General features: G+C 31.9%; 3 protein-coding genes and 1 pseudogene across 6 annotated transcripts; 2 read left to right on the top strand and 2 right to left on the bottom strand.

Annotated features, from left to right (window-relative positions):
• Positions 1-1,928: 1,928 nt before the first annotated feature.
• Positions 1,929-5,032, bottom strand: LOC146901904 (agamous-like MADS-box protein AGL65; annotated as a pseudogene). The gene is made up of 10 exons (XR_015022149.1): positions 4,429-5,032; positions 4,004-4,063; positions 3,901-3,919; positions 3,718-3,782; positions 3,616-3,631; positions 3,451-3,512; positions 2,873-2,969; positions 2,697-2,744; positions 2,485-2,612; positions 1,929-2,260 (listed from the first exon to the last, which is right to left on the bottom strand). The product of XR_015022149.1 is annotated as an agamous-like MADS-box protein AGL65 (transcript).
• Positions 5,033-7,560: 2,528 nt separating this feature from the next.
• Positions 7,561-10,772, top strand: LOC146901903 (HNH endonuclease). Of its 2 annotated transcripts, XM_085734003.1 has the most exons (4): positions 7,561-8,013; positions 8,929-8,967; positions 10,160-10,244; positions 10,320-10,772. In XM_085734003.1, exons 1-4 carry the CDS (start codon positions 7,633-7,635, stop codon positions 10,400-10,402), a joined length of 588 nt encoding a protein of 195 aa, XP_085590129.1. In that variant the 5' UTR covers positions 7,561-7,632; the 3' UTR covers positions 10,403-10,772. The 2 variants fall into 2 exon arrangements, with proteins under 2 accessions (XP_085590129.1, XP_085590130.1); XM_085734004.1 differs by lacking the exon at positions 8,929-8,967.
• A 148-nt stretch (positions 10,773-10,920) lies between these two features.
• Positions 10,921-13,638, top strand: LOC146901902 (uncharacterized). Of its 2 annotated transcripts, XM_085734006.1 has the most exons (4): positions 10,921-12,819; positions 13,072-13,133; positions 13,241-13,400; positions 13,437-13,638. In XM_085734006.1, exons 1-3 carry the CDS (start codon positions 12,738-12,740, stop codon positions 13,364-13,366), a joined length of 270 nt encoding a protein of 89 aa, XP_085590132.1. In that variant the 5' UTR covers positions 10,921-12,737; the 3' UTR covers positions 13,367-13,400; positions 13,437-13,638. The 2 variants fall into 2 exon arrangements, with proteins under 2 accessions (XP_085590132.1, XP_085590131.1); XM_085734005.1 differs by having other exon boundaries at positions 13,241-13,638.
• A 1,685-nt stretch (positions 13,639-15,323) lies between these two features.
• LOC146901901 (GDSL esterase/lipase At1g74460-like) lies at positions 15,324-19,513 on the bottom strand. Its single transcript, XM_085734002.1, has 5 exons — positions 19,234-19,513; positions 18,207-18,337; positions 17,875-18,114; positions 16,332-16,581; positions 15,324-15,848 (listed from the first exon to the last, which is right to left on the bottom strand). Exons 1-5 carry the CDS (start codon positions 19,469-19,471, stop codon positions 15,604-15,606), a joined length of 1,104 nt encoding a protein of 367 aa, XP_085590128.1. The 5' UTR covers positions 19,472-19,513; the 3' UTR covers positions 15,324-15,603.
• Positions 19,514-24,775: the final 5,262 nt, after the last annotated feature.

Raw genomic sequence — 24,775 nt, 5'->3', positions numbered from 1 at the left:
AGAGGGTCTAGTAATTTTCTTTAAATATGAAATGTATTATGGTATCTACCTATGTAATTTTATTTTAATTTTTTTTAGTGGGGGGAGCCACTGCTCCCATGGGCTCTTTAAGAGCTCCGCCACTGTATGCGAACCAAGGTAGTTGTTAACTATTACCATATATTTGAATAAAAGTATAATTTAACTATTATTATTTTAACTTCACATCTTGGGGAGGTAGCTCAAATGGTAGAGCGCTCACTTAGCATGCGAGAGGTCTGGGGATTGATACCCCGCATCTCCATATTTAACTTTTATTTTGCAACTTTTTTACTACATCATTTCTCGCAGTTTTCTTTTTTGACTTACCGACTGTTGGTTTTCTAAATCCACCTAAATTTTACCATTGATCCAATTTAGAATGTGAGAGCACCAAGTATATGTCATTTCTTAACTTATTTTTCTCTATATGCCATGATAATTTATTTATATAAAGAAAGAGAACAAAATCACATGTTTAATCAATAGGGACCCAGATCTCAAACAAACTTTAATTTTATGTGTGAATGTGTGTATTCAATGACTACATCGGATCCCGATCTCGCACAATGGTATTAGATTGCTCACTGTTAACTCTTGTTTACTAATAATACATGTTTACAACATAATACAATAATTAAGCACATGTTTATAAAGACGAGCAAACTTATGATTCTACAAATCTTTAAAACACGCACATAAAGAAGAATTGATCGACACGACAAATATCGAGTTTTCAAAAATAAAATAATACTTTATATATAGTTTAGTAGTAGTGGTATACTACACAATTGTACAATAAAAGGGGTGAATCGTTATAAGAAAATGAGATAGACTTATTTGAAGCTGGCTTAAGACATTTGAATTGTGTTGATGTTATGGTGAATTCTTTATGATCTTATAAAAAAAGTCGGAATTTTATATGGGACTTGTGGAAATTTATCACCCCGTCAGTTTGAGTTTATTGAATTGTTTGCTACGTATTTACATTTTTAGATTTTTAATTGTATTTTCAGAGTACAATGTTTCAAAGCTTAAAAGAGAAACAATACTTTATTTTTTATTTTTACAAATGACACTTTATGTTCACTTTGAAATTACAAGATTATTTTTTTTCTTCTTATTAAATCAATACATTTCTTGTGGCATTGGTGTATAATGAGTCGCATATATGATTTATATACCATGTTTTAATCCAAAATTTTAAAATATCTAATATACGAATCCCCTCATTCAATCATATATGTTGTTTAACATTTACATTTTTATTTAGAGCAAAATTTGAGTAAAAAAATGCAAGACTTCTTATTCATATATGATATTCTAACTTATTTAGAAGTTTTGTTTTACTTTAAAAAATATCCTGCAACAACCAGTGAATAGGTGATACTCATACGTTTAAGATACATAAAGGCCTCAGAATGTTTGAACAACTTTTAAAGGTGTTGATATTAATATATGATTACACTTCATTTTTCTACAAAAATTCAAATTTACAACTTGTATCACTAACCCAACTCAAAAAAATCTACAAGTAAAAAAGTTAGTTAAGGCAACCAAATATCTGTATATGGACAAACTATATCCTATAAAGCCATACAATATACACAACTAACATAGAAAATCCTCTATACAGATAATATTGTATCTCATAGGTGAAGAAGCAACAATATCTGATTCTTTCAGACATAGTTTGCAAGCAATTGTCACATCATTTAAGTCATCGTCATCCTTCTTTATTGTAGAAGTCAGACATATATCAACCAGTTACTGCAAAATAAAGAAAATAATAAACCAGCAAATACTAACTTGTTTACCACATAACTAGAAAGGGAAAAAAAACTACATGCTTACCCTATGGTAACCATTCTCGTTATACATAGCAATACCACAAGAGCCATTTGTAGAATTCCAGAACTGGTGTCCATTTTCAAATAGTGATTTTGGCAGATCATAATTGTTATTAACTTGGTAGTCCACGTTATTTGATTTGCTATTGATTGGTTGGTGATGTTTCACTTCCTCAAGATCTTGTGGAGGAGGGTATGCAAACTGCTGACACTGTTGCACATTTAAGTAAGGATTTGGATTTCCATTTAACTCATTCAAGGTACCACCTCCCTGACCCAAAATAGTGACATGTGGAGAGCTTCCCACCTCCAGTTTGCAGTTCCCAGTATAACCAGAATAGCTTGGGAGTGAAATGTCGGTTGAGCACTCAACATCTCTATTGACATTGTCACTATGTAACGTAATTAAATTAATAACTAGATTATAAAATGAAATAAGCAATATATATATTTTATTTTATTTTCATAGTGAACATTTGAAAAATTAGCAGAATTATGAAACATATTAGTTAAAAAGCAAATATGAAAGTTCATTAAAATGTATAACTCTCGTATAAATGCGATCCACTTTTGTTATAAAGCTCTTTATGTCTATGAAAGCAACTTGTTAACTCACCTGAATGACATAAACTTTGGTTCACTAGGTAACATCAACTGGTGATTATCACCACTTAGAAGCCAAGACAAAGGTTGAGATTCTTGTAGACCAGACATCATTAAGGGCAAAGTCATCCCTTCTGGTAACTATGAATCAATATCATCCCGGATAAGATTATTTCAAAAATTATAATAATAGATAGAAAAAAGGGAAAATACACTATTATTTACCTGGTTAACGCATTCAAGTGACATTAGTTGGTGCTTTTCGAGATTTTCCTGCCGATGAAATCAAAATATCAATACACACATCTTCACAACTCTTAATCACAACGATTTTCTAAGGGGACGGGAACGATGGAAAATGATATAATTGTATGACTAGTCCGCATGAAACCAAATATTACCTTTTGTATAGACAATCGATTGATTGATTCCCTGAGCGAGTCTTCCATTTGTCTAAGATGTTCCAAGTTACTGATCTTCTCCAGATTACTCCAATAACTGAGATATTACATATTCAAAACAACATTACTATATGATAGCCCAAATTATGATAGTATTTGACATAATTTGGTGATGTTTTAATCAACAGAGTTTGTACCAAAAAAGTATAGGTTTCGACAAACACATTTTTTTTTGGGTGGTGTTTATTTGGTGTGAGCTAAAGGCATGAGGTTAGAATAGTTTGTCTATAATGCTTATAAGTCTCATAAATGTCAAATAGTGTTGTGTGAAACAATTTTAATGAAATGTGAATGAAGATATGTGAATGATAACGAAAAAAAGAATACGAAAAATTTAAATTGAACAAGGAAAAAAAGTACATACACACTCATAATTAATACAGGTATACAACAATTGCAAAGCACATACAAAATTGGTAAGGTAGAGGCTGAATGAATAATAGTTCAACAAGAGAACAATAAAATAACACAAAAAAGAAAAAGAAATACTTTAACAACCAAAAGCTCCAAAGTTGCACCTCAGTCTCTGTTGTATTTCTGTGAGCCGAGCTTGTAAGATTCTCACTTGATGACTTAGGTCCTGCAAATGGCAATTGAACTCATAACACTTTGGTCGCCTAATTACCAGCTTAAGATTCTAAAGCAATTATTAACCCATTTGATAATTTGTGAATAAACAGTACCTCCACTGTTTGACTGCTGCAATATGAAAATTAAAACAGGTCAGAATCTTCAAAATCATTTACAAGGAAGACATTGATAATTTGATAATCACAATCACTTACCTTGAACCCAGGAAATCTTGTATCTTTACATCATGATCCAATTTCTTGAAGGTTTTTTTCAGTGCCTAAATTTTAAACAAGACCAAATTTTTAAGCAATGACCGAAAATTGAGACTACATCAAATACACACTCGATGCAACAAAAGTAATATATGAATTACGAGGAGATAAAAGTAATCTTACTTCAAGACTTTCCATTTTCCTGCTCAATTAGAACAAGAAAAGATATTAGATCATTCATCATGAATAAATAAAAATAAATATTTAGTGGGAAAATTTGACTAACCTTTTAGCCCTTTCTTGTGGGCTAAGTTGGGCAAATTTTGCAATGATCTCCTCCATATTGCTGGAAAAATAAAATCAACATGCATGTTCATTCAAAACTTGTCATATATTTGATATTTCCTTCGACTTTTACACGCTTTAAAGATGGATTTTATATTAGTCCAGTATACCTATTTTTTTTTAAGGAAAACTCTCTTATTCGACACTAAAGTTCATGTTACAACCATTTTTTTAAAATATTTGAACACTGTCCTTTGAGATTAAAATGATAAGTGTGTGATTCACATATTGATCAATCGACGACGCATGTTAATCATTCAACAATTATTGTACCATTTTCTCATTTTATCACAAGAAGGAAACAATTGTTCGTCGTACTAGAAACATGTGACACATATTAATGCTTCACCATTATTATTACATTACCTTCGTTCTCCCTGTAATAACGTAGGCTTTCCTGTTGGAGAAAACATGAGAAGGAGAATATCTATATCACATAGAATTGATAACTCTTTTGCTTTCTTCAAGATCCCACTTTTCCGCTTCGAATAAGTCACATGTCGGTTGCTTGTGCTCTCCAATTTCTTTATCTTCAATTTAACTCTCCCCATCCTGCAAGTTTAGGATGAACACTTTTTTTCCGGTCCAATGTTTTAATTGAACAAACAAAGGGGAAATCTAAATTGCGATAAAGCAAAAAAGAACCTTGTTGAGATACTGAAAAAAAATAGAATTAACTGATGTAATTAAGTGGAAGCAGATATGAAGCAATGTTGAATTCTTTAGGGAAACATGCAAAGAAGAAAGAGAAAGAGAGAAATGATATAACTAAGGAAGAAATAAATTGTTAAAGACGATGGGTATAGCTGTGATTTCGGTGGATAGAGTTTGGGGTACCAGCCAAACTGAAATTTTGAAAACGGACGGTGAGATTTCTCTGATTGGCAGAGTTTACAACACCTTTCTTTCTCTACCAACAAACATTATGAAACCCTCTATCTGCTTCCTTACATTTAGCCAGCGTTTTAGCTTCTTCTGCATGCCACGTTTTCTTATGCATCCACGTCTAAAACATATTCACATGATATCACATTTGTTTCATACTTTCTTTTGTAAGACTTTTTGTCGGTTCATGGATGAAACGGTGGAAATAATTATGTGTAATTTCTTTGACTTATATTCATTAAATTAAATATTAATTAATTTTATCAAATATAAATTTAGTTTTTTTTTCTTTTTCTAAAATGATAAATGTCAGTAGCATCTTAGTGTTGTTGTAAAACATGGTAATGTTTGTGATATCTTCCTGATACAAATATTATTAAATGAGTTTAGATGATTAAATTTTTACTTAACATAATTAATTAGTATTTATATATATATATATCAAATAAAATAATAGTTAAAAATTAATAACATTAACATATGTTATGATATATTAAAATTGAATATTATGACGAATATTAATGTTTTTGGTCTAAATTTTCCGTATTTATGGCCTTTGGCAATGTAGTGACCCTACATTATATAATCCCAAACTTTGACCTTTTGGACGTGTTATAAGATTTACATATGCTTTAGTGTTTAGATTGCAATTTACAACTCTTCACTCATCCTAAAAAATGTGTTTGTGGGAATCAAACCTTGGTCCCCTACAAACAGAGTGTTGCTCAATCAGTCGAGCCATATCCATATTGGACATATATCAATTATGTTTTGTATGTATAAAATAAAAAATTACAATAAATTAATAAGTACTATTAAAAAAAAGGGTTAATTATGTTTCTAGTCCCTATAAAATAGCGACCTTGTAAGTTTAGTCCCTACTTAATTTTAATAAAGTAACGAAACAATAATGATGTAATCGATAACAACACGATGTATACAATGAAATAATGGATTAGTAATAGGGTTGTTAAAAGTAGTAATAAAAGTTCTTACAAAGAAAAGTCGTTAATAATATGGAATAAAAGTTGTTACAAGGATAAAATAACCTATAATAATAATAATAATAATAATAATAATAATAATAATAATAATAATAATAATAATAATAATAATAATAATAATAATAATAATAATAATAATAAACGTTGTTTCAAGAATAATATAACCTAATAATAATAAATGTCGTTATAAAGATGATATTGAGATTTTAAATTAATCTAAGGATAATTTTTGTAGTGCAATAAAATTTGCTCCCCTCCTCTCACCCCCTTCTAAAAATTGAACCAAACAATTTAAATTAAAATTTTTCCCTCCCCTCCCCTCCAAAACTCTCGAACTAAACGGACCCTTAAGGGCACAAGTTAGCATTTCCATTTTGTTTTTAAGGTAAAATGACAAGGAAAAACAAAGAAAAAAAAGAACAATAGGAACAATGCTCATTCCAGGGAATCAAGTCTCAATACAACTTGTAGTTGAATATTTGAAATATTGATGAAATCAACCAAGCGACAAAGAACTCCTAGCTTCCAACGCCTTAATTAATGAGAAGGATCCTTCAACTATACAAAATTAAAAGCCATATCTCAAAGCTTCCAACGCCTTTAAAATGTTTTTGCAGATTAGAGAAATGTTGCCTTCAATTTTGATGTTCCATATGTCGTCACCTTTAATGTACTTATGAGATAGAACTCATACCCAAAGTTTTTGAAGATAAAAAAACAAGCTCCAAATTAAGTTTTAGAGAATAGCAATATTAGATAGTCCAACTTCCTTAATAGCAATAGTGGACCACTTGACTCTATTCCACTTTCTATTACCACCCTCGCCACCCTTAAATGAAGTTGTTGGTGACTCAATCAATCTTATAACAAATATTATAAATATAAATAATACAATTGCACAATATAAATAAGCATTCCCATAGTAAACCATTCTACTAGCAAACTCTCCTTGCTTTACTTAGGAGATTACCTTTACAAATTGAGAGCCTGATCCTTCTTTGCATCTTTAGTAGCACGACCTTGTACCAAAAGGAAAACCTAGTTGGTGCTCGAGATTGGCCAAAAATCAAATATAAGACATTTCTTTAATATTTCATTTAAGTGCATGCACTTTATAAAAGAGATGTGTTATTTAAACAACTATTTAAGAGACTATTTTTGGATCTGTCAAAAAAAACAGACTATTTTTGGAAAACCATCAATTTACAACAAAAAAAAAATATTGACACGAAAACAAAGAACAATAGAAAAATAAATAAAAACTACAAATGAAGTATACATTTCTCATTTGGTCATACAAATATTCTTGGACAACTATAAAAAAGTTAGGTCAAATACCTCCCTGGGTCCTTTAAGTTTCACGTTTGTAACAGATAGGTCCTTTAAGTTTCAAAGGTTACAGATAGGTCCTTTAAGTTTCTAAGGTTTCAGATAGGTCCTTTAAGTTTCGAGTTTGTTTCAGATAGGTCCTTTCTATCAACCTCCGTTAAGGACCTATCTGAAACCTTAGAAACTTAAAGGACCTATCTGTAACCTTTGAAACTTAAAGGACCTATCTGTTACAAACGTGAAACTTAAAGGACCCGGGCAGGTATTTGGCAAAAAGTTATTAATTAGGAAGTAATCAAAATAAAATTGAAGTATACATCGGATAAAACGATAAGTGAAGGAGACGCCGCAAATGAGAGGTGGTTCTTCTCTTACTGGTGGAAGCACCAAACCAGAACGACGAAGAAGAAACTCAACTTCTCCATTGAAGGATCGAACCAAAACAATTTCAACAAACTTATCATCTTCATCCAAACGAAGCTCTTCACCCTCTGCTACCACTCTCCTCGATGATGACCCAACTGCTGTTCTCTTCGACGAATTCACTAGCCCTAACCCTCGAAGCTTCCCCCACAGTGTTAAACAGAAATGCTGGGAAAAAGCTGATAAGGTTAAGGGACGAGACCCAGATCGTTGGCGTAGGGACCCACTTGGGAACCTTATCTTTCGGAAGCTTGTAGGTTGTCCTGGTTGTTTGTGTCATGACTATGATCACATTGTTCCTTACTCTAAGGTTTTTATCTCTATCTTTTGTAACTTTTTTTTTTTTAATTCAATTTATATTGTTACTTCGAATTGTTTTTCTTTGCTTCATTTGTATATTGTTATTATAATCCTCATATTAATGGTGAAGTAACTTTGATGGAAAATGATGTTGGCCTGCTTTGATAAGTAGCATTTGTTTGTTATCCCTGTTGAGGTTTTACTGAATTTTGAGGAATTTGTTTGAGTTTGGATATTTAGTTTAATTAGGATGTTATAGACAAGCTGGTTTGTCTGAGTGGCAAGGAGTTTGGATCAAATCAAGCAAATTTTTGTTAATAAAAATAGGTTTTGGGAGAGCTTTGCCTCCTTATATGGGTTGTCCCGGATCAAATTGGATTATACCGAAGGTCGAGATAAATAAAAACAAGTAATTAAAAGGAGATTAATTAAGCTCTTGTTGGTTATTTGGAGAGTTTGTTGAAATGAATTGAAAATGGCAAACTGGTTTATCATAGGTTATTTTATTGAGTGAGTATATTACTAGTATAAGCTTTTGTGTCATGAGATAAGTCTAAAGTGGTTCCAAAGACTTGTTTATATCTGTAAATGGTAGTGCTTTTTACCTGTTGTACATCTGCTAGCTATAATTCAACTAAGGGAGAAAGATAGAAAACAGAGGAGCATGAGAGGTTTTGGTTTTTCCGTCTTCCTATGTGGAAGTTTTATAAAAAGAATAGGAGAATGGGGAAATTTTATGTGATTATCTGAAACCTGTCTCTTAGTCATTTTTATGAACGTTTTAAAGTTCCATAAACTTTTGGGGCATTCGAGCCCCAAACATACGATTATAAACACCCCCCTAAGAGATAATTATGCCATCATTGAGTTGCCAATTGGTTTCTCTTTTTACTTCTTATTCATTTGGGTGTTTTGTGAATTCCAGGGGGGCCAAAGCACGCTGGAAAACTGTCAAGTATTACAGGTAAGGTTTGCCTGATTTTAGGGGGGATTATATTGTAAATTTGTAATGCATCTTATTGTATAATCACATGTACTTTTGCTGGGTGCCGTTTTCTGAAATTCCTGTACACGTGATTCTTTAAATCCAAACATACCCCAACTAAGCGTTATCCTGGTATACTATAAAGATACTGGTTAATTTGATATTAGAAATACTTTTTGCACCAGGAAGTATATAATCATCCCCAGGATTTCTTAATATCTATATTATTGCTTACTTTTTAGAGTTCCAAAATGAAATATCTATTATGAAAACCTACTGTTTAAGTTTTTAGTTTGCTGTCTTAAGATTTCATTACCATATTTCTAGACAGAGAACTAATCAGTACTTGTATGTAGTATACGTTTACTGGAGCTATATAGGAGTAGGGTGAAACATGCTTGTCTGTATGGCTATCAAAATGCAGACATGGTGAGGTTGGATTAGTTTTTTTTTCTTCCTGAAAACTTGGTATCTGGCGCAAGTGAGCTTGGATTAATATAGATGACATATATACTAATCCATTCTGCTGGTTCCCAGAAAAGTGAAACCTTTGATATTGGATACAAGCTGGTGAAGTTATAGGGTTAGGTATAGAGAAGGAAAAGCAATACTAAGATCAATAACATTATATTGATATTGATGTGAATGATATGTTTGATATTACTACAAAAGACAAAGTACAGATCCTTATATATAATATAATTAATAGACTAGACTCTTAATCCTAACTAAAAAATGAAATATTGAAGATAATTCTAAAAGATGATTAAAATGAATGCTCTAGCATTTTTTCATGATAGAGTAATAATGTGATGTGATACTTTTTAGATGTTTAACACAAGCATGTGGATAACTCAAGTCATTGGACATCACTCTGATTTTTTTATCACACTATTCTGTGGCTTTCAAATTTTCTATGGACGAGTTTTCCAATTATTAATATTACTGTCATTAGATGCTGGCATGGTTTCCTTCTTCAAGTTGACTTGTCATTCATGTAGTTACGTTTTGCAACTAAAGTTCACTCCTACTTATGGTTTTGATGCAAGTGACAATATTATGTTACCAGCTCTAGCTTATTTTTCCAACTATAAATCGTGTCATTAAATCTGTTTTTGTATTTGATTCTCTTTGCATTCATTTGATAAAAGTTCTATCCATAAATTTGCAGGCAACAGTTAATCGATCAAAGGGTAATCGAACAGATATCTCCAAATCTGATCTTATTCAGAAGAGTTCTTATTGCAGGGTTTCAGGTATGACTGTAATGATCATCATATTTAGCTGTAGTAATTGGAAACATACTGATGGAAATACTGGATGAATTACAGATCGTGATATGGATCTTCTGGAATTGTCTGCTTTTGGCAATGTTCGACGTGGACAAGATACCGGAGGTTGTAGAATTCAATAAATAGAATGATCATTTTATACATATTAATTTATTGCGTGGTTGATTTCCATATGGGGTTTTAATGATGGCATTTTTTGGAGCTCCATCTGTGCGACTGCAAAGAAAACAATGGCGTTTTCATCTCTAAAGTTGATGTATTTGTCAGTAATAGGCCTCTTATCACTAGGACTTGTTGGAAGAAAGCATAGAAATCAAATTAGTGTTGAAGCAGAAGTTATGTAATGTTAGTAGGCAGTACATTTTATTATTCCTAAATGTTGTGTGTGCATTAACTGCTATGTAACTGTTGTAGGAAGTCATAAACTGTTGTTGGTAGTTATAATAAGAAATATAGACCGAAAGGGAGAAGGGAGGGTCTTCTGTTGTTTTATGTTTGTTTTATTGTATTTCTTCTTGTTCTTGTAACAAACTCCGCAGAATGTTATTCTCAGTGTTGTTGATTATAATATAAGTTATGTTCAGCATATTCTTCAAAAAAAAAGTTATGTTCAGCATATACTATCCCTCACTTATCCATAAGTTCTAGATCTATTAGTATTCAAGTGTAGCCATGTTTATTTTCACTCTCTCTAAAACTCGTTTCTCTCCAGAGTGACAAGGCAGAGTTTGGGTACTTTCATTCTTCATATCTTTCACAGTTCACACCATGTTTGAGGTGTGATGTAATGATGTGGAGTTTATTTAGCCATTTTTTCTTGACCGTTTCTTTTCCCACCCTATGAGTTTCCCGCGCGTCTTATGCAGTTCGGATTATAGAATTCGAACGGCATAAATACTCCATAAAAACCTCAAAAACACGTTGAAATATTTCGGATTTTAGAATCCGGATAGAGCGCGCGAGAAACTCATAGAGTGGAAAAAGTAATGGCCTTTTTTCTTTGATATGCCAGGCTGGGAGGATTAATGGCTTATTAAGTACCAACATTGAGTATAAATGAGTGATGTAATTTAAGAAATTACATCTACACTCCCTTATGAGACTCACATGACTCACTTAAGTACTAATACTAATTTAAGAAGTTATTTTACCTTATTTAATGTTATGTTTCTTAAAATATCCTTAAACTTTTTTTTGAACAAGTTAAAATATCCTTAAACTAATTTAACTTTTATTGTTATGAAACAAGTTATTAAAAATGAACGTAAGTTTAGAGAAATGATTAATTTTATGATTAACATCAAGTTATTTTTGTTTATATTTTGATCAGAGTAAATTTTTGTGTAGAGTCGTGGAGGTTTGAGTGGTGTGCAGAGAGCAAAGCTGCCACTGTTCAGATCAATTTAGTGGAGAAAATTGATGTTCCCACTAGCAATAACATACTACATTACTGTTCAAAATATTTGACCTGTTTTAATTCCTTTTTTTTTTTTTTTTGGTACAGACCTGTTTTAATTCCTTGTTCAAATATCATCATGACTTCCACTGCCTGCAATGAAGTGCATGCACATATTTACATAAAAATATATATACTATAGTATGCTATACAGACATAGACATTTAGTCGATAAAAATCACAGGACCAAGAAATTAAATGCCTCTCAGTTAGAAAAAGTAATTGACCCTGCTGAACATGGATAATCATCTAGCTGTTTTCCTTATGCTGCTAGTGCTAGTGCTAGTGCTGTTGCCTTTTGGTGAGTTGAGGCACAGATGTGAAGCGTGGAGCCTTCTCGTGAGTTTCTTGGAAGTGTACCTACCTTGAAACTCTTGTACTATTCACACATAGCCTATAGAATATATCCTTAAGATTTAATGGCCATTTCCCACTACATTTTGACTTTGGTTGGTTATATACCACCTTAGGAAATTGCTTGCTTCACGAATATTTCCTTGTCATCTTTCCACTTTCATACCGCACTCCATATTGACTTAAAATATACCATAATTTTATGTCCACCTAAACTTTCTCTGCACTACAATAAGGTCTTAATTTACATTATTGTTGTGGTCTCAAGTATTCAGATTTGTTAAACATGTGATGTGATCAGAGATTTGATATTTGAATTTTTTATTGACCATAAAATATCAGAATTGTGTGTATGAAAATACTCCAAAATATGAAATACTATTAATTTGGGTTTTCACACAGGTAAAAGACAGAAGCTGATGAAAGTTTATTTACCAAAGTGTGGAAACACGTTTGTCTCCCAAGAAATGATGGGTTGCTATCAACTTTATGACTTTGGCAATACGATATTGCTGCTCCATCATATCGACATTCCATGTTAAAAAAACATCACAAAGATCTTATGTTAGTATATAAATTGAGAACTAGCATATGGGAGGCAACACATCCTAGAGCTTGTTTCTGAGAAGAGCCATTGCAGTGCAGGAATGGCAGGAACTTTCTTTCGTTTATTCGTGATTTTTCTTGGCCTTTCACATCTTTTATGCTCGACAGCAGTTCCAGTTACAAGTAAATTCTTCTATACTATCTTTTGTTTTTTATCATTGAAAAGGTGTACGTCTATATTTGAATTGACGGTGAATTTGGTGGAATCGTAGTGTGTCATCGTGATTTTAGTAGAAGTTACACTTTGTAGCTTAAGTAAAATCACATTGTCCACCATGATTTCATGAAATTCATCGCTAACCGAAACATGCATGTAATTTTCCTTCATCTTCTTAGTCTTAGTCTTCTTATATATGGTATGTTTGTATTAAGCAGGAACTGAAAACCTTATGCAAGATGTCCAAGTTGACCTAATTACTCCGGAAAATACCCCTCAGGTACAGTTTGATACTCTCTATTCTTAAGTTGCTTAAGACATGTACTATTGCATTTAAAAAAAAAAAAACAGTATATATCAAATTCAACAAGATTATATATGTTACAGGTTATTATTGAGAAAAACTTGCACTTGGAAGAGCCAAAGCCAAGAATTAATGAGAGGATGGATTTGGAACTCAATGATTATGCACCATCTGGGGCAAATGGTCGTCACACTCCAAGAGCACCGTAATGGTGTGTAACCTGATTAAATGTTAGTTCCTCTAGCTAGGTGCCTATATTATATATGCATGCATCCTCTATGTAAAACAATATTAAGTTAATATATGAGTTTTATTGTAGAGGCATTTATGTATGATGAAAGAAAGGACTAAATATTAGAGAAAATCAAATCCCCATTATTGTTTTATGTATGGGATCTTAGGAACTCATGTACGTTAATTAACATCTGCTTATGTATCCATGTACTAGAATTTCAATGATATTTGATCAGTTACACTATCAGTTCCAACAGCCATTGATTTTGTCTTATTTTATTACTAAAACCACTTTAACCTGCATGTAACACAAGCATTAAGCACCTCTTAGAAACTGAAAAAGGGTCCATATTCATATTGGTGCAAAAAATCCTCTACCGTCCACCTATATATATTAATTAAGTCGTTGAATAAATAAAGGTTAGTTATATGTCTCTGGATATGTAGGTGCTTACTAGATGAAGATGCATTTGGAATTTAACCGACAAATAACCTTTTCCTTTTGGCCCCTGCTTTTGTCCAAAAAGATATATTGATATTTAAAAATGAAGAATCATTTATCCACCCACAGCAAATTGACAAGGGTTGTATAAACCATGTTCCTGGAAAGTGATTAGGAACTAATCCAAAATGTTTCTTTAAATTATGTAATCATGTATTGGCCACTTAGTAGACTTAAAAAGTATCTCATATCATATGGTATATTATCTAATATTAAATTGTTTTACTTTAAGTTGAGAAAGTGATCAAAGATCAATACTTCTTTTGTCTACCACCCCTATACAGGGCGGATCCACCATATAGCTAAGTGTGGCTATAGCCACACATGATTATTAGATTATTGCCCAAATTTTTGTTTTGTTTTGTTTACTAGGCCTCAAAATATTGATTATATACTATATAAGCTGCGCATATATCATGTTATTTTCTATTCCCTTCGTCTCTAAATAATAGTCGTTTAAGGTTTATGCACGATTATTAAGGAAATGATTAATTGTGTTGATTTTGATGGTAAAATTAGTATCATTTACTAAAACACCCTTATTAATTGTAGTTAGTGGAGTAGTTAAGTTGGATGAAATTTAATAAATAAGGGTATAATAATGGGAAAAAAATAATAAATGCTGCATTGGTATTCTAAAGTGACAATTATTTTGAGAAAAAGAAAAATGGGTAAAGAGACAATTATTGTGAGACAGAGGGAGTATGACCTAGCGGTAGAGGCAGTTCTTTTAATTTCTCTTGTACATGTCCTGGATTCAACTTCTATTGTTCCTCATTTATACGCATCATTTGAATATATAGTATTATAAACCAAAGATAATTTTGTCTGGATCTGCCCCTATACTCTTCCCAAACTTGAAACTTCTCTTGGAAATTATGTAATCATGTATTGCCGCTTAGTAGACTTAAAAAGTATCTCATATCATATGGTTTATTATCTAATATTAATTTGTTTTATTTTAAGTTGAGAAAACTATCAGGAGTACCCACGTCGAGTACATGAAAGTTTTTGATGTGGTATTTAAATTATGAGGCTCTTCCATCTAATAGACTAATCTTTTGGGTTCTCTTCATGAGCTTAAGTCCTAACAACAATTGGTGCTTTCGATGAGAGTTGGATCACAGAAAGGTCTACTAATAGGCTGGATTAAGGTGCTCCACCGAATACTGATAGGTGAGTGAAGCCACCAAAAAAATGGCTATCATCGGATCAGTGTTAATAGAGTGAACGACGTCAGTTCTTAATGAATGTGACAATGTTAGGAGTCCCACGCTCTTGTCTACCACCCCCTATACTCCGTTTCTCAAGCTTGAAACTTCTCTTGGAAAGTAGCATGAGGCCAATATAAATATAACAGATCATATTCATTATAGCACCATACGTTGTTGTTAACTAGGGAAATTCTTAGGTGCATTCAGTAAAAACAATTTATTGAGCTTGTTCAAGGAATCTGTGTTTAATATTGTATCTTAAAAAAAAATAAACACACTTAAGTGGTGGGTTACATATGTGCTGCATAACAAAAGGAAATATCACAATAGTTTCTATCTTAATAAAACAGTATATATTAATCATACAGCCACGTTCAAATTTCAAAACATGTAAATAAATTTCGTGTAACTGACTAATCCACATGGAATAAAACAGAGAAAATAGTTTCCACAAATGACATGCAAATCCAGCATTAGGCAAGAAAATCTTGAATGATTAATCTTCTGGAGATGGAGCAATAGCAGGTGCTGGTGAAGGAGCAGCATTTTGACCGTCACGTGAAAATCCAAATTTCTTAATAAGTTCATTTGCAATGAGCTCATTAGCACTGTCTGAGGGATGGTACTCGTCCCAAAACACATATTTGCTTCTGTCTGAGCATAGTGTTGATGCAGGTACACATGTAAGTGCTGGTCTAATTCTCCCAAAGGAACAGCAGGGTGAGTCTGAGTTTTGGAACCCTACAAAGCAAATGTGATTAGGTCTAAAACCAACTTTTAAGTGACACCTTTTTAAGACAGAAAATTTTGACACTTTTTTAGGCCTAGATAATTTTGTAGCTGAATTACTTAATGACAAAAGTAGTGAGTAAAATGAATACTATGAAACCTATAAAATAAATATCAGTGAGCCATTACTATTGGTCATATTTAAAATATAAATTTGGGGTCCAAAAATATTTGCGCCTAAAACTCTTGCTTTTGTCACAAACCCTTGGTATGAGCATCATTTGGTTAAGTGTCAATAGCATGGATTTGGATTTCATGCAGTGTGACACACGTTATATAATTTTCGTTGTCTGATCTCAAATCAATAGACGAGATCCATTAAAGTTAAAGATAATATGAGTAAATACTTGCATTTGTTAATGTAGGGAATTTAGATCCTATTACATGCATGTGATTAGAGAGAGAAGTAAATTATCAATTAACGTATCTACTTACCGTACTTAAGGGGATTGCTAATCAAATCAGAGACAACATCATATGCATCTCCAAATCTATAATTTGAATTAGGAAGTTGCTTAACCAAGTCATCTATTAGATCGCTTGAAGCTTTATTAAAGCTAAGAGCCAGTTTGTTTACATTTTCACGACAATTTCCGGTTGTAGTAAGTACCCTTTGAAGTGGAATGCATCCCATTGGACCCAGCCCAAAAAGCATCAATTGCCTTGCTCCTAAACTATGAAGTAGCTAAAAACATAAACAAATGTAAATACTCATTATTATACTTAAGACTCTTTCCTCAAAAATAAAAAAGAGAAAAGAAAAAGACTTATTAAAAGAAATTGCCTAATAAAGAATTAAATGTATTCTTGCTCTCCTATTTTCTTTGATTCTAAATTTTTTGGGGTACACTTAGTCCTCTATTTTTAATTATGAAAATATAGTCCATTGCTTTTTAAAATTTCATAAATTTTGGCTACCATTAAATTTGAGAATTGTTTTTGCTTATGTATCAAGTTGAACAAAGAACTAGCAAGTCACATGATGATGACAATGCATAGAAAAATCATTGTAACGTTATCAAGTGACTTGTCAGCTCATTTTCAACATGATACATAAAAAAAATAAGACAAAAATTCATCAATTGAGAAAATTTAAAATAAAAATAAAAACTGGGAGACTAAGGGCCTGTTTGATTGTGTTTTGCTTTTTAGTTTTTGAAAATTATTTTAAAAACTTGTTCTTTAAAACTGTTTTAAGAAGTAAATTAAGAAAAAAAATCTGTTTGGGAATTACACTTTTAAAAACTGTTTTAAAGATGAAAAAGTGAAAAACTTGTTTGGTAACACATTTTTTGAAAGGAAAAAAAAACTGTTTTGCTCTTTTTTTCCCTGAAGGCTTTAAGTAGCTAATGTAAAATCAAGCACAAATTAAAAATAACAAAATGTTATTATAATTACACAAATGCCATTAATGAAAATATGTCAAAGGTCCGCCTTTCTTGAACTCTAAAAGGAAAACTAAAACTGAAAACCAAAACTACTTGACAGTTCTGCTTTTTTAGTTTTCAAAACTAAAAAACTCAAACTAATTTTCAAAATTACAATTTTCAAAATAGTTTACCAAACAAATTTTGTAGTTTTTAATTTTTAAAAACTAAAAAACTGTTTTTGAGAAGTGAATCAAACAAGCCCTTAGGGTCTATTTGAAATAGTTTTTGTTTTCAGTTTTTGAAATATACAAGTCATCTTTTCACAATAGTTATCCTTTTACATGTTTTAGTTTTTTAGTCCCAAAACTAAAAAATTCAAAACAGTTTCCAAAACTGTAATTTTAAAAATAGTTTTGCAAACAAGTTTTAAATTTTCAAGTTTTTAAAAACTACAAAAGAGTTTTTGGAAAGGGTTTCAAACAAGCTCAAATTTTGGAATTTGATATGGAAGAGACTAAATTATGAATCAGAAAAAATAGGAGACAAAAATTGCATTTTGCCAAAAGTAAACAATGAAGCATGATTATTTTAGAGTAAACTCAATAAACCTTTAGTTGTCTTCTTAGTGTTCCTATCAAGTAATCCATGAAGGTTTCATCATTGTATGTCCATGAATCAGTGTAAAGAGGCATCAAGTAGTTGTTGATAAAGTCATTGCTACCTAAAGCAACAACATATTGAGCTTCTCTAAAAAACTTGTCCGCAGCCCTTTTTCCAATTTTGCTTCTTATTAGTTTTTGTGTCCCTTGAAACAACTCAATTTGTTTGTCTAGTGATAATTTTTGGATCTGCATGAGAGAAATAATTTTATCATCCAAAATATATCAGTGTTACTTAAATTAAATGCCCTAAGACACACGTTATAAAAGTTGACACTCACAAAATAGGTGCCAGTTTCATTCAAGATACCGCCACCACCAGAAGCATAGTTCAGTCCATTTATTAGTATATCTTTCTCAGTTAAAGACGTGTCTAGGACTGGAGGGGGCCTAGGTAGGCCTAAACTGTCACCTGAAAATGTATAAATTTTTTGTTATAATGTCATGACAACTCTAATTTCAAACCTGTTCACAGATTGATTCACAAGACATCAACAACCTTAAAAAGTCAGGGCTAATTCTTTGCTGCAGCAAGATATATGTTGTTTTATGTTTGAAATACATCGATACAATAAGTGTGTTTGAAAAATAGTAAGCTTATGTTTTGGAGAGATTCGCTTACCGGACCGGACATTGTCTATTGTGGAAAATGTGAGTTAAAAGTCTCACATTGAAATACATTATACACTTACTGTGTTTTTTAAAAATAGTAAGTGTGTGTTTAGGAGAGCGTTTGCTCTTCGCAACCGCCAAATGTCTGTCGTGAAAAATTTGAGTTAGAAGCCACACAAATGAAGTCCAACTTCACTTGTGTGATTGCTATTGCCTCAATGTGATGATCTTTTGAGCTCCTCTCATAATCTAATGTAGATTAAAGCTACACATTGTAACTTCTAAAAATCATGATGGGAGAGCTCCAAACTCATTGTTCATCCTCAACCAAACACTTCATTAGCAAATGCTTAATTATAGCTTCTCAATTGCCGCGTCTCGGACACAATAATACTAGCTACCGCTAAACAACTTATTTTAACTTAAAGTTAGAATTTGTAATTTTTTCTTTCAAACGTAATCTTTGCACTCAAAACTATTATTCAACGTACTATCACGTAGATATATCCAAACAAAGTCCAAACATAAAGCACTTTACTTTAAACTCACTTTTAACTAAAATCGTTTCAACATAATTAATTAAATAAAAATAAAAATAGATTTTTGTCATGGTCCAAGAGCTTAATGAAATCTAAGAGCATTTAGATTAGACAATTTAGTTTCTAGTATTTGAATGCCAATAAGTGAAAAAATTACCTATTATATCAGCAACTGTGCGTCCATTAGAGAACCTTCCATTAGGTAACCCATTACCCATGTCTATACCATACCAAGGCAAGCTTGCCTGAGCTAGGCTTCTAGAGAGATGCATGTTGTTTCCAACATCCGAAAGAGAGTCTCCAAATATGAATTGCACAACCTTACAATGGCATCCTTCAAGCCCAATACCCAAAATGATGGCTACTATAATAACTATCACCTTACTAAACTCCATGTTAATTAATTTGTCTGATGTAGTAATACAAGGAATTCTATTATTTTGTTAAACATGTGTGTTGGTTTTTATAGTAGTTACCTAATGGGAAATTTTAGACCATGACAATGTTACAATTTGGTAGCTACACAAAGAAAATGGTACGAACATGCAATAGATTGTTTGATATACCAACTCTTATTAGTATTACTGATTCAAAACTGCTCTAACTACCAAAATATTTTGCTCCAACTTAGTGAGTAAAATCGTGAATGCATGCTAAAAGTCATGCATTTTTTGCACGTTGCAATTTGAAATAAAATCCTAGTACAAGGAACGCGAATTAAATATTGAATACGGGGTGACCCTCAAAATTTAATTCTCAACAAACACGTTGGATGTCTTTAAGGTAGATTGTTACGTTAAGTTCACCGAACCGGGAAAATACAACAATGTTCAAAATTTTGTCTCAAAACTGAAACAATGCCGCTCCTTTCTTTGTATTGGGACAGGCTTGTGTTAACGAGAGTTCACAATTTTCGTTTTTTTTTTTTTTTGGATAATAAAAACATGTGATTTTTGTTGTTGGTGTAAACCATCTAGTTTCTAGGGAAAAATGAGTTTTAATATTCTATAGTTCGGTCGGAAGTAGATAAAGTTGATAAATAATTGTTCTCGTTAGAAATCAAATTCGCTTTTTTGAAACAATTCGTCCCAATCATAGTAAGAGGATTAGTTTTCTTTCCTTCCTTTAAAGATTTCTGTTTTTTTTTTTCCACACTTTAAGTGTGTGTTTGGTTGTGTGGTGGAGAAAATTGATTTTGATAGAATATATTTTGGTTAAAAGTCATTCTCACTAAAAGTGGTTTGTGTTTGGATACATTCATGTAAAAGTAAGTATAACTATAAATTTGTGTGTGAAAATCAATTATAGAATCAAAAGCTACAAATCTCAGTTTCAAATAGAATCAATTCACGAGGCAGAGTCAATTCTAATCGACAACAACCGGACATGTCAGAATGAATTATGGTCCCTCTAGAATTGAAACCAAATATATACTAAATCATTATGTTAAAAAAATTTAAAATTTTGTGTGAGATTGTTATAATATTCTAAACATCTATGGCAAAAATCATTCAAAAATGTGAAGGTAAACATGAGTTCACTTAAAAAATAGAGACTAAAAGTCATGACACAAAATATTTGGGAACCAAAATTTGTAGAATTTTTTAGGGATTAAAAATGAAATTACCCTCTAAAAGTGAGATTAAAAATGGGATATTTATAAAGATAAAAAACTTATTTAATTGTATGTTTTTTAAAATGGAAATTCCCCCGATAACTTTAATTCAAGCTTAGTTTACAAAGAAAAAAATAGGATAAAAAAAGGTGTAAAATGCTTTCTGTATTAATACTCAGACATAATTTGAGATAATTAAGAAAATAATTGTCTAAATAACAAGGTCTAAAATGCTAATACATCTTTCTAATTTTAAGTGAGTGTATTAGAAAATCCTACGCACACATACAAAACAAGTTATCAAGTCATCAATGTGATATTTTATTTGTCAAAGAAATGTCATTGTGAGCTTAGCTCAGTTGGTAGGAACAATGCTTAATATATGCAAAGTCCGGGGTTCAAACCCGGCCACCATAAAAAAAATGCAGGCTAACAAGTATTGCAAATCCGGGTCCAAGCATACACAATCCAAAAACTAATCCGGGTCCAAGCATACACAATCCAAAAACTAAAATGGATGCAAACTTTCAATCAATTTTCAAATAATTGTGATATGGACCCCTTTAAAAAAATGAATAAAAAAACTTATTTTTGAATCAAACAGATTAAACAATTTTAAACCCGTATTCTCTTAAAAAAAACAAAAACATGGATTCAACCAATTATCATGTTTATATACCGCATAGTGAATGAGAAAGCAATGTTGATCTCACAATTATGTAAGGAAAAAAAAGAAAGGTGGGATAGGCTTTCGAACATTTCATGAGTTTAACCTTGCAATGTTGTCTAAACAAGGTTGACGTATTATGCACAACGACGACTTATTGATCTCACAATGTTTGAAAGCAAGGTATTTTCCTAGAAGCAATTTCTTGAAAGCTTCAACTGGTTATTGCCCAAGTTATACATGGAGAAGTATTTTGCAAGCACGAGTGGATGTTATTGAGAAAGCTGGTATTTGGAGAGTAGGAAATGGTCGTCTAATTAATGTATGGGAGGATAATTGGCTTCCTTATCAAAATGGACACAAGATTTGGTCCCCTAAACCCCCTAATTGTGATATTATGTTTGTGTCAGATCTCATTCACCATAATATTCGATGTTGGAATGCTCCTTTAATTAATGAAATTTTTCTCCCTTTTGAGGCTCAACAAATTCTTCAATTGCCAATTTCTTTCTCTCAATTGCAAGATGAATTTGTGTGGGGTGCGTCACGGTCAGCTACTTTTTCTGTGAAAAGTTCATACCATTTCTTAAAGGCAAGGCGTGAAGTAGATGGCTCACATAGCTCAACGCATGACAATAATTACCAAGTGTGGAAAAAATTATGGAAAATAAAAAGTATTCCAAAACACATCCATTTTGCTTGGAGGATTCTACATGAAAAACTACCAGTAAAAAATGATCTGTTTAAAAGAGGAATAAGTAGCGATCCATTGTGTGCTCTAAGTGGGGAACATAATGAGACAATTTCACACCTCTTTATGGAGTGTCATTGGTAAAAGCAGATATGGTTTGCTTCCACTTTAGGGGTGGTATTTAATTCACATGATTCCAGGTATGTCCCTTTTCACAAGTGGCTAGAGCAAAATATTATTGATGTCGATGAGGATGTTATAGTCCATGTTCTGGCTTTGTGTTATGAAATATGGTGTGCTAGAAATAATAAATGTTTTGAGGAGACTGATGTTGATGTGGCTGCCACTATTCAAAAGGCACAAAGATCTATTGTGAATTTTAAGAGTGCTAGTACGGTGTTGGTGGAGACACTAAGTGAAGGTCCAATTTTACCAATATCTGATGTTCATTGGACACCTTCTTTTAGTGGTTTCTATAAGCTTAATGTTGACGCAGCGGGTCCGATAGAGGGTGATAAGTGGGGTATTGGTGTTGTTGTGAGAGATTATGAAGGTGTTGTTGTTGGTGCTAGTTCTTGGCAAGTAGTTTCATTACCAGATTCAGAGGTTGCGGAAGCCTTAGCTATGCGGAAAGGTTTGGAATTTGCAAAAGACATGTCTTTTCTGAATCTTATAGCAGAATCAGATGCTTTAAATGTGGTTTCAGCGTTGAATGCTCACCAACAATATTCCAACTATGTTGGCTCTATTATCCAAGATTGTATTAGTTTTAAGGGTAGTTTTCATAGTTTAAATTTTTTGCATATTAGGCGTGAAGCCAACCAAGCTGCTCATTATTTAGCTAAATATGCTCTTAAGAATTTAGATTGCATATGGGTCGAAGAAACTCCGCATTGTATTTCTGCAGTCTTGGCTTTTGATTTATTGCCAGACTTTCGTTAATGAAATTGTTTTTAACGTCAAAAAAAAACATGAATTTTCAAAATATATTATACACACATGCGCAAATCCAAAACAACATATATAATTATCTCTTTCAAATATATATATATATATATATATATATATATATATATATATGTATGTATGTATGTATGAGTTAAGATCCGTTGACATCACGTGTCAACGAATTCATTGACACCAAATCTTAGTCGTCCAACTTATTAATCTAACGGCAACAATCAATCGCATTATAAGTCTACATGGACTCTCCTCACACTCACGTGTTCTAGGTTTCGTACTTCAATCGCTTCTGTCATTTTTCTATGCATATTCGTTGCCAAGACCAAGTTCCAACGAAATCTTAAATCCACAGTGAAATACAAATTCATACGTGTCCACCTTCTTAATACCAAATCGTAGTAAATATGATTGATTTGAAACATTAGTGTCTAATGGCAATCATATCAAAATAGGGGAAGGTACAATACAAAATAGGGGAGATTTAGACAATCTTTTAAATTATGCAACAGAGGACGGTTCTCTTTCAACATTACAAATTAAAAGTTATTCTCATTTTTATGTTGATTATGAAATCGCCAAAAAAATGTAAGAGTTGGATGAAGAAGAAAAAAAAAAGTGAAGTACAACTATTTTATTGTATTTTTGATAGAGAATGAAATCGAAAGCAAGAAAATAAAGGGATGATCAATTGGTATTTGGTTGTGTGGAAGAACCTCAACCGTAAGGATACCCGACCTCGGGAGGAAGAAGATGAGAGTGTGATATGTTTTCCTTTAAAGAGTCCCCACGTTAACAATTACATGAATAAATGTGAGCCGTTAAGATTAAAACAAAATAAAACATAATACGTGTTACTATTTCATCATCATCAAGGATGGAGATACGTGTAACATTGTTGGAGTTAAGTGCCTCCACTATGTTTGCAATTTTTTTTTAACAAATGTTTTCAAATATCTGTTTAGTAATATATATGTGTTTAGTATATTCATTTATTTAATTGCAGAAATTGTTATTTTATTTTAAGTTTGTTTTTTAATAACAATTCGGATATATATTGTAAAACCTTGTGAATTTCGGATAGAGAAATGATATTTTGACAACCACTTTTTGACAACTTTTGAACAACTTTCTCTCTCATACTCACATGATGTTGTTATCCTCTCTCTTCCTTTTTCTCTCTCCATTGTTTTTGACCAATAAGAAGTGAGAAAAACAAGGTTGTCAACAAAATTGTCATCAAATGGATGTCAAAATATCATTACTCTTTCGGATATACATGTTGAACTTCTTTTTTAATAACAATTTCTTTTCGCCGTTATGTACAAAATAAACAAATTTAGAATAAAATATCAAACACACTTTGTTTATCTATACTATATATAAAGAAAACTACCCCTTTCAGTACACTTTTGGGTTGGACTTTTCTTTTCAAAAATACCCTTAATTTTTAAATTTAATTTTAAATACAAATAACACATATAACAAATAGATAATACTCCCTCCGTTTCAAAATGTGTGTCACTTTAGTCAATTGCACACAGATTAAGAAATGGAATGAAATAATCATTAGACATAACACTTTTACTAAACTGCCCTTACTTTATCCAAACTCTAAGTTGCATTGAAAATTGTGTGAGAGAAAAGTTTGAGTATTTATTGAGGGTAAAGTTAGAAGAAAAAAATTAAAGTTGTATTGGAAATGTAAAGTGACATTCATTTTGAAACAATTTTTTTTTGCTAAAGTGACACTCATTTTGAAACGG

Source organism: Medicago sativa, chromosome 8 (genome assembly GCF_051527215.1).
Source record: "Medicago sativa cultivar Bolivia chromosome 8, Bolivia_mono, whole genome shotgun sequence".
In the NCBI taxonomy this organism is placed as follows: Eukaryota; Viridiplantae; Streptophyta; class Magnoliopsida; order Fabales; family Fabaceae; genus Medicago; species Medicago sativa.
Note: the sequence above shows the minus strand (reverse complement) of the source record. Positions and strands in the feature narration are given on the sequence as shown.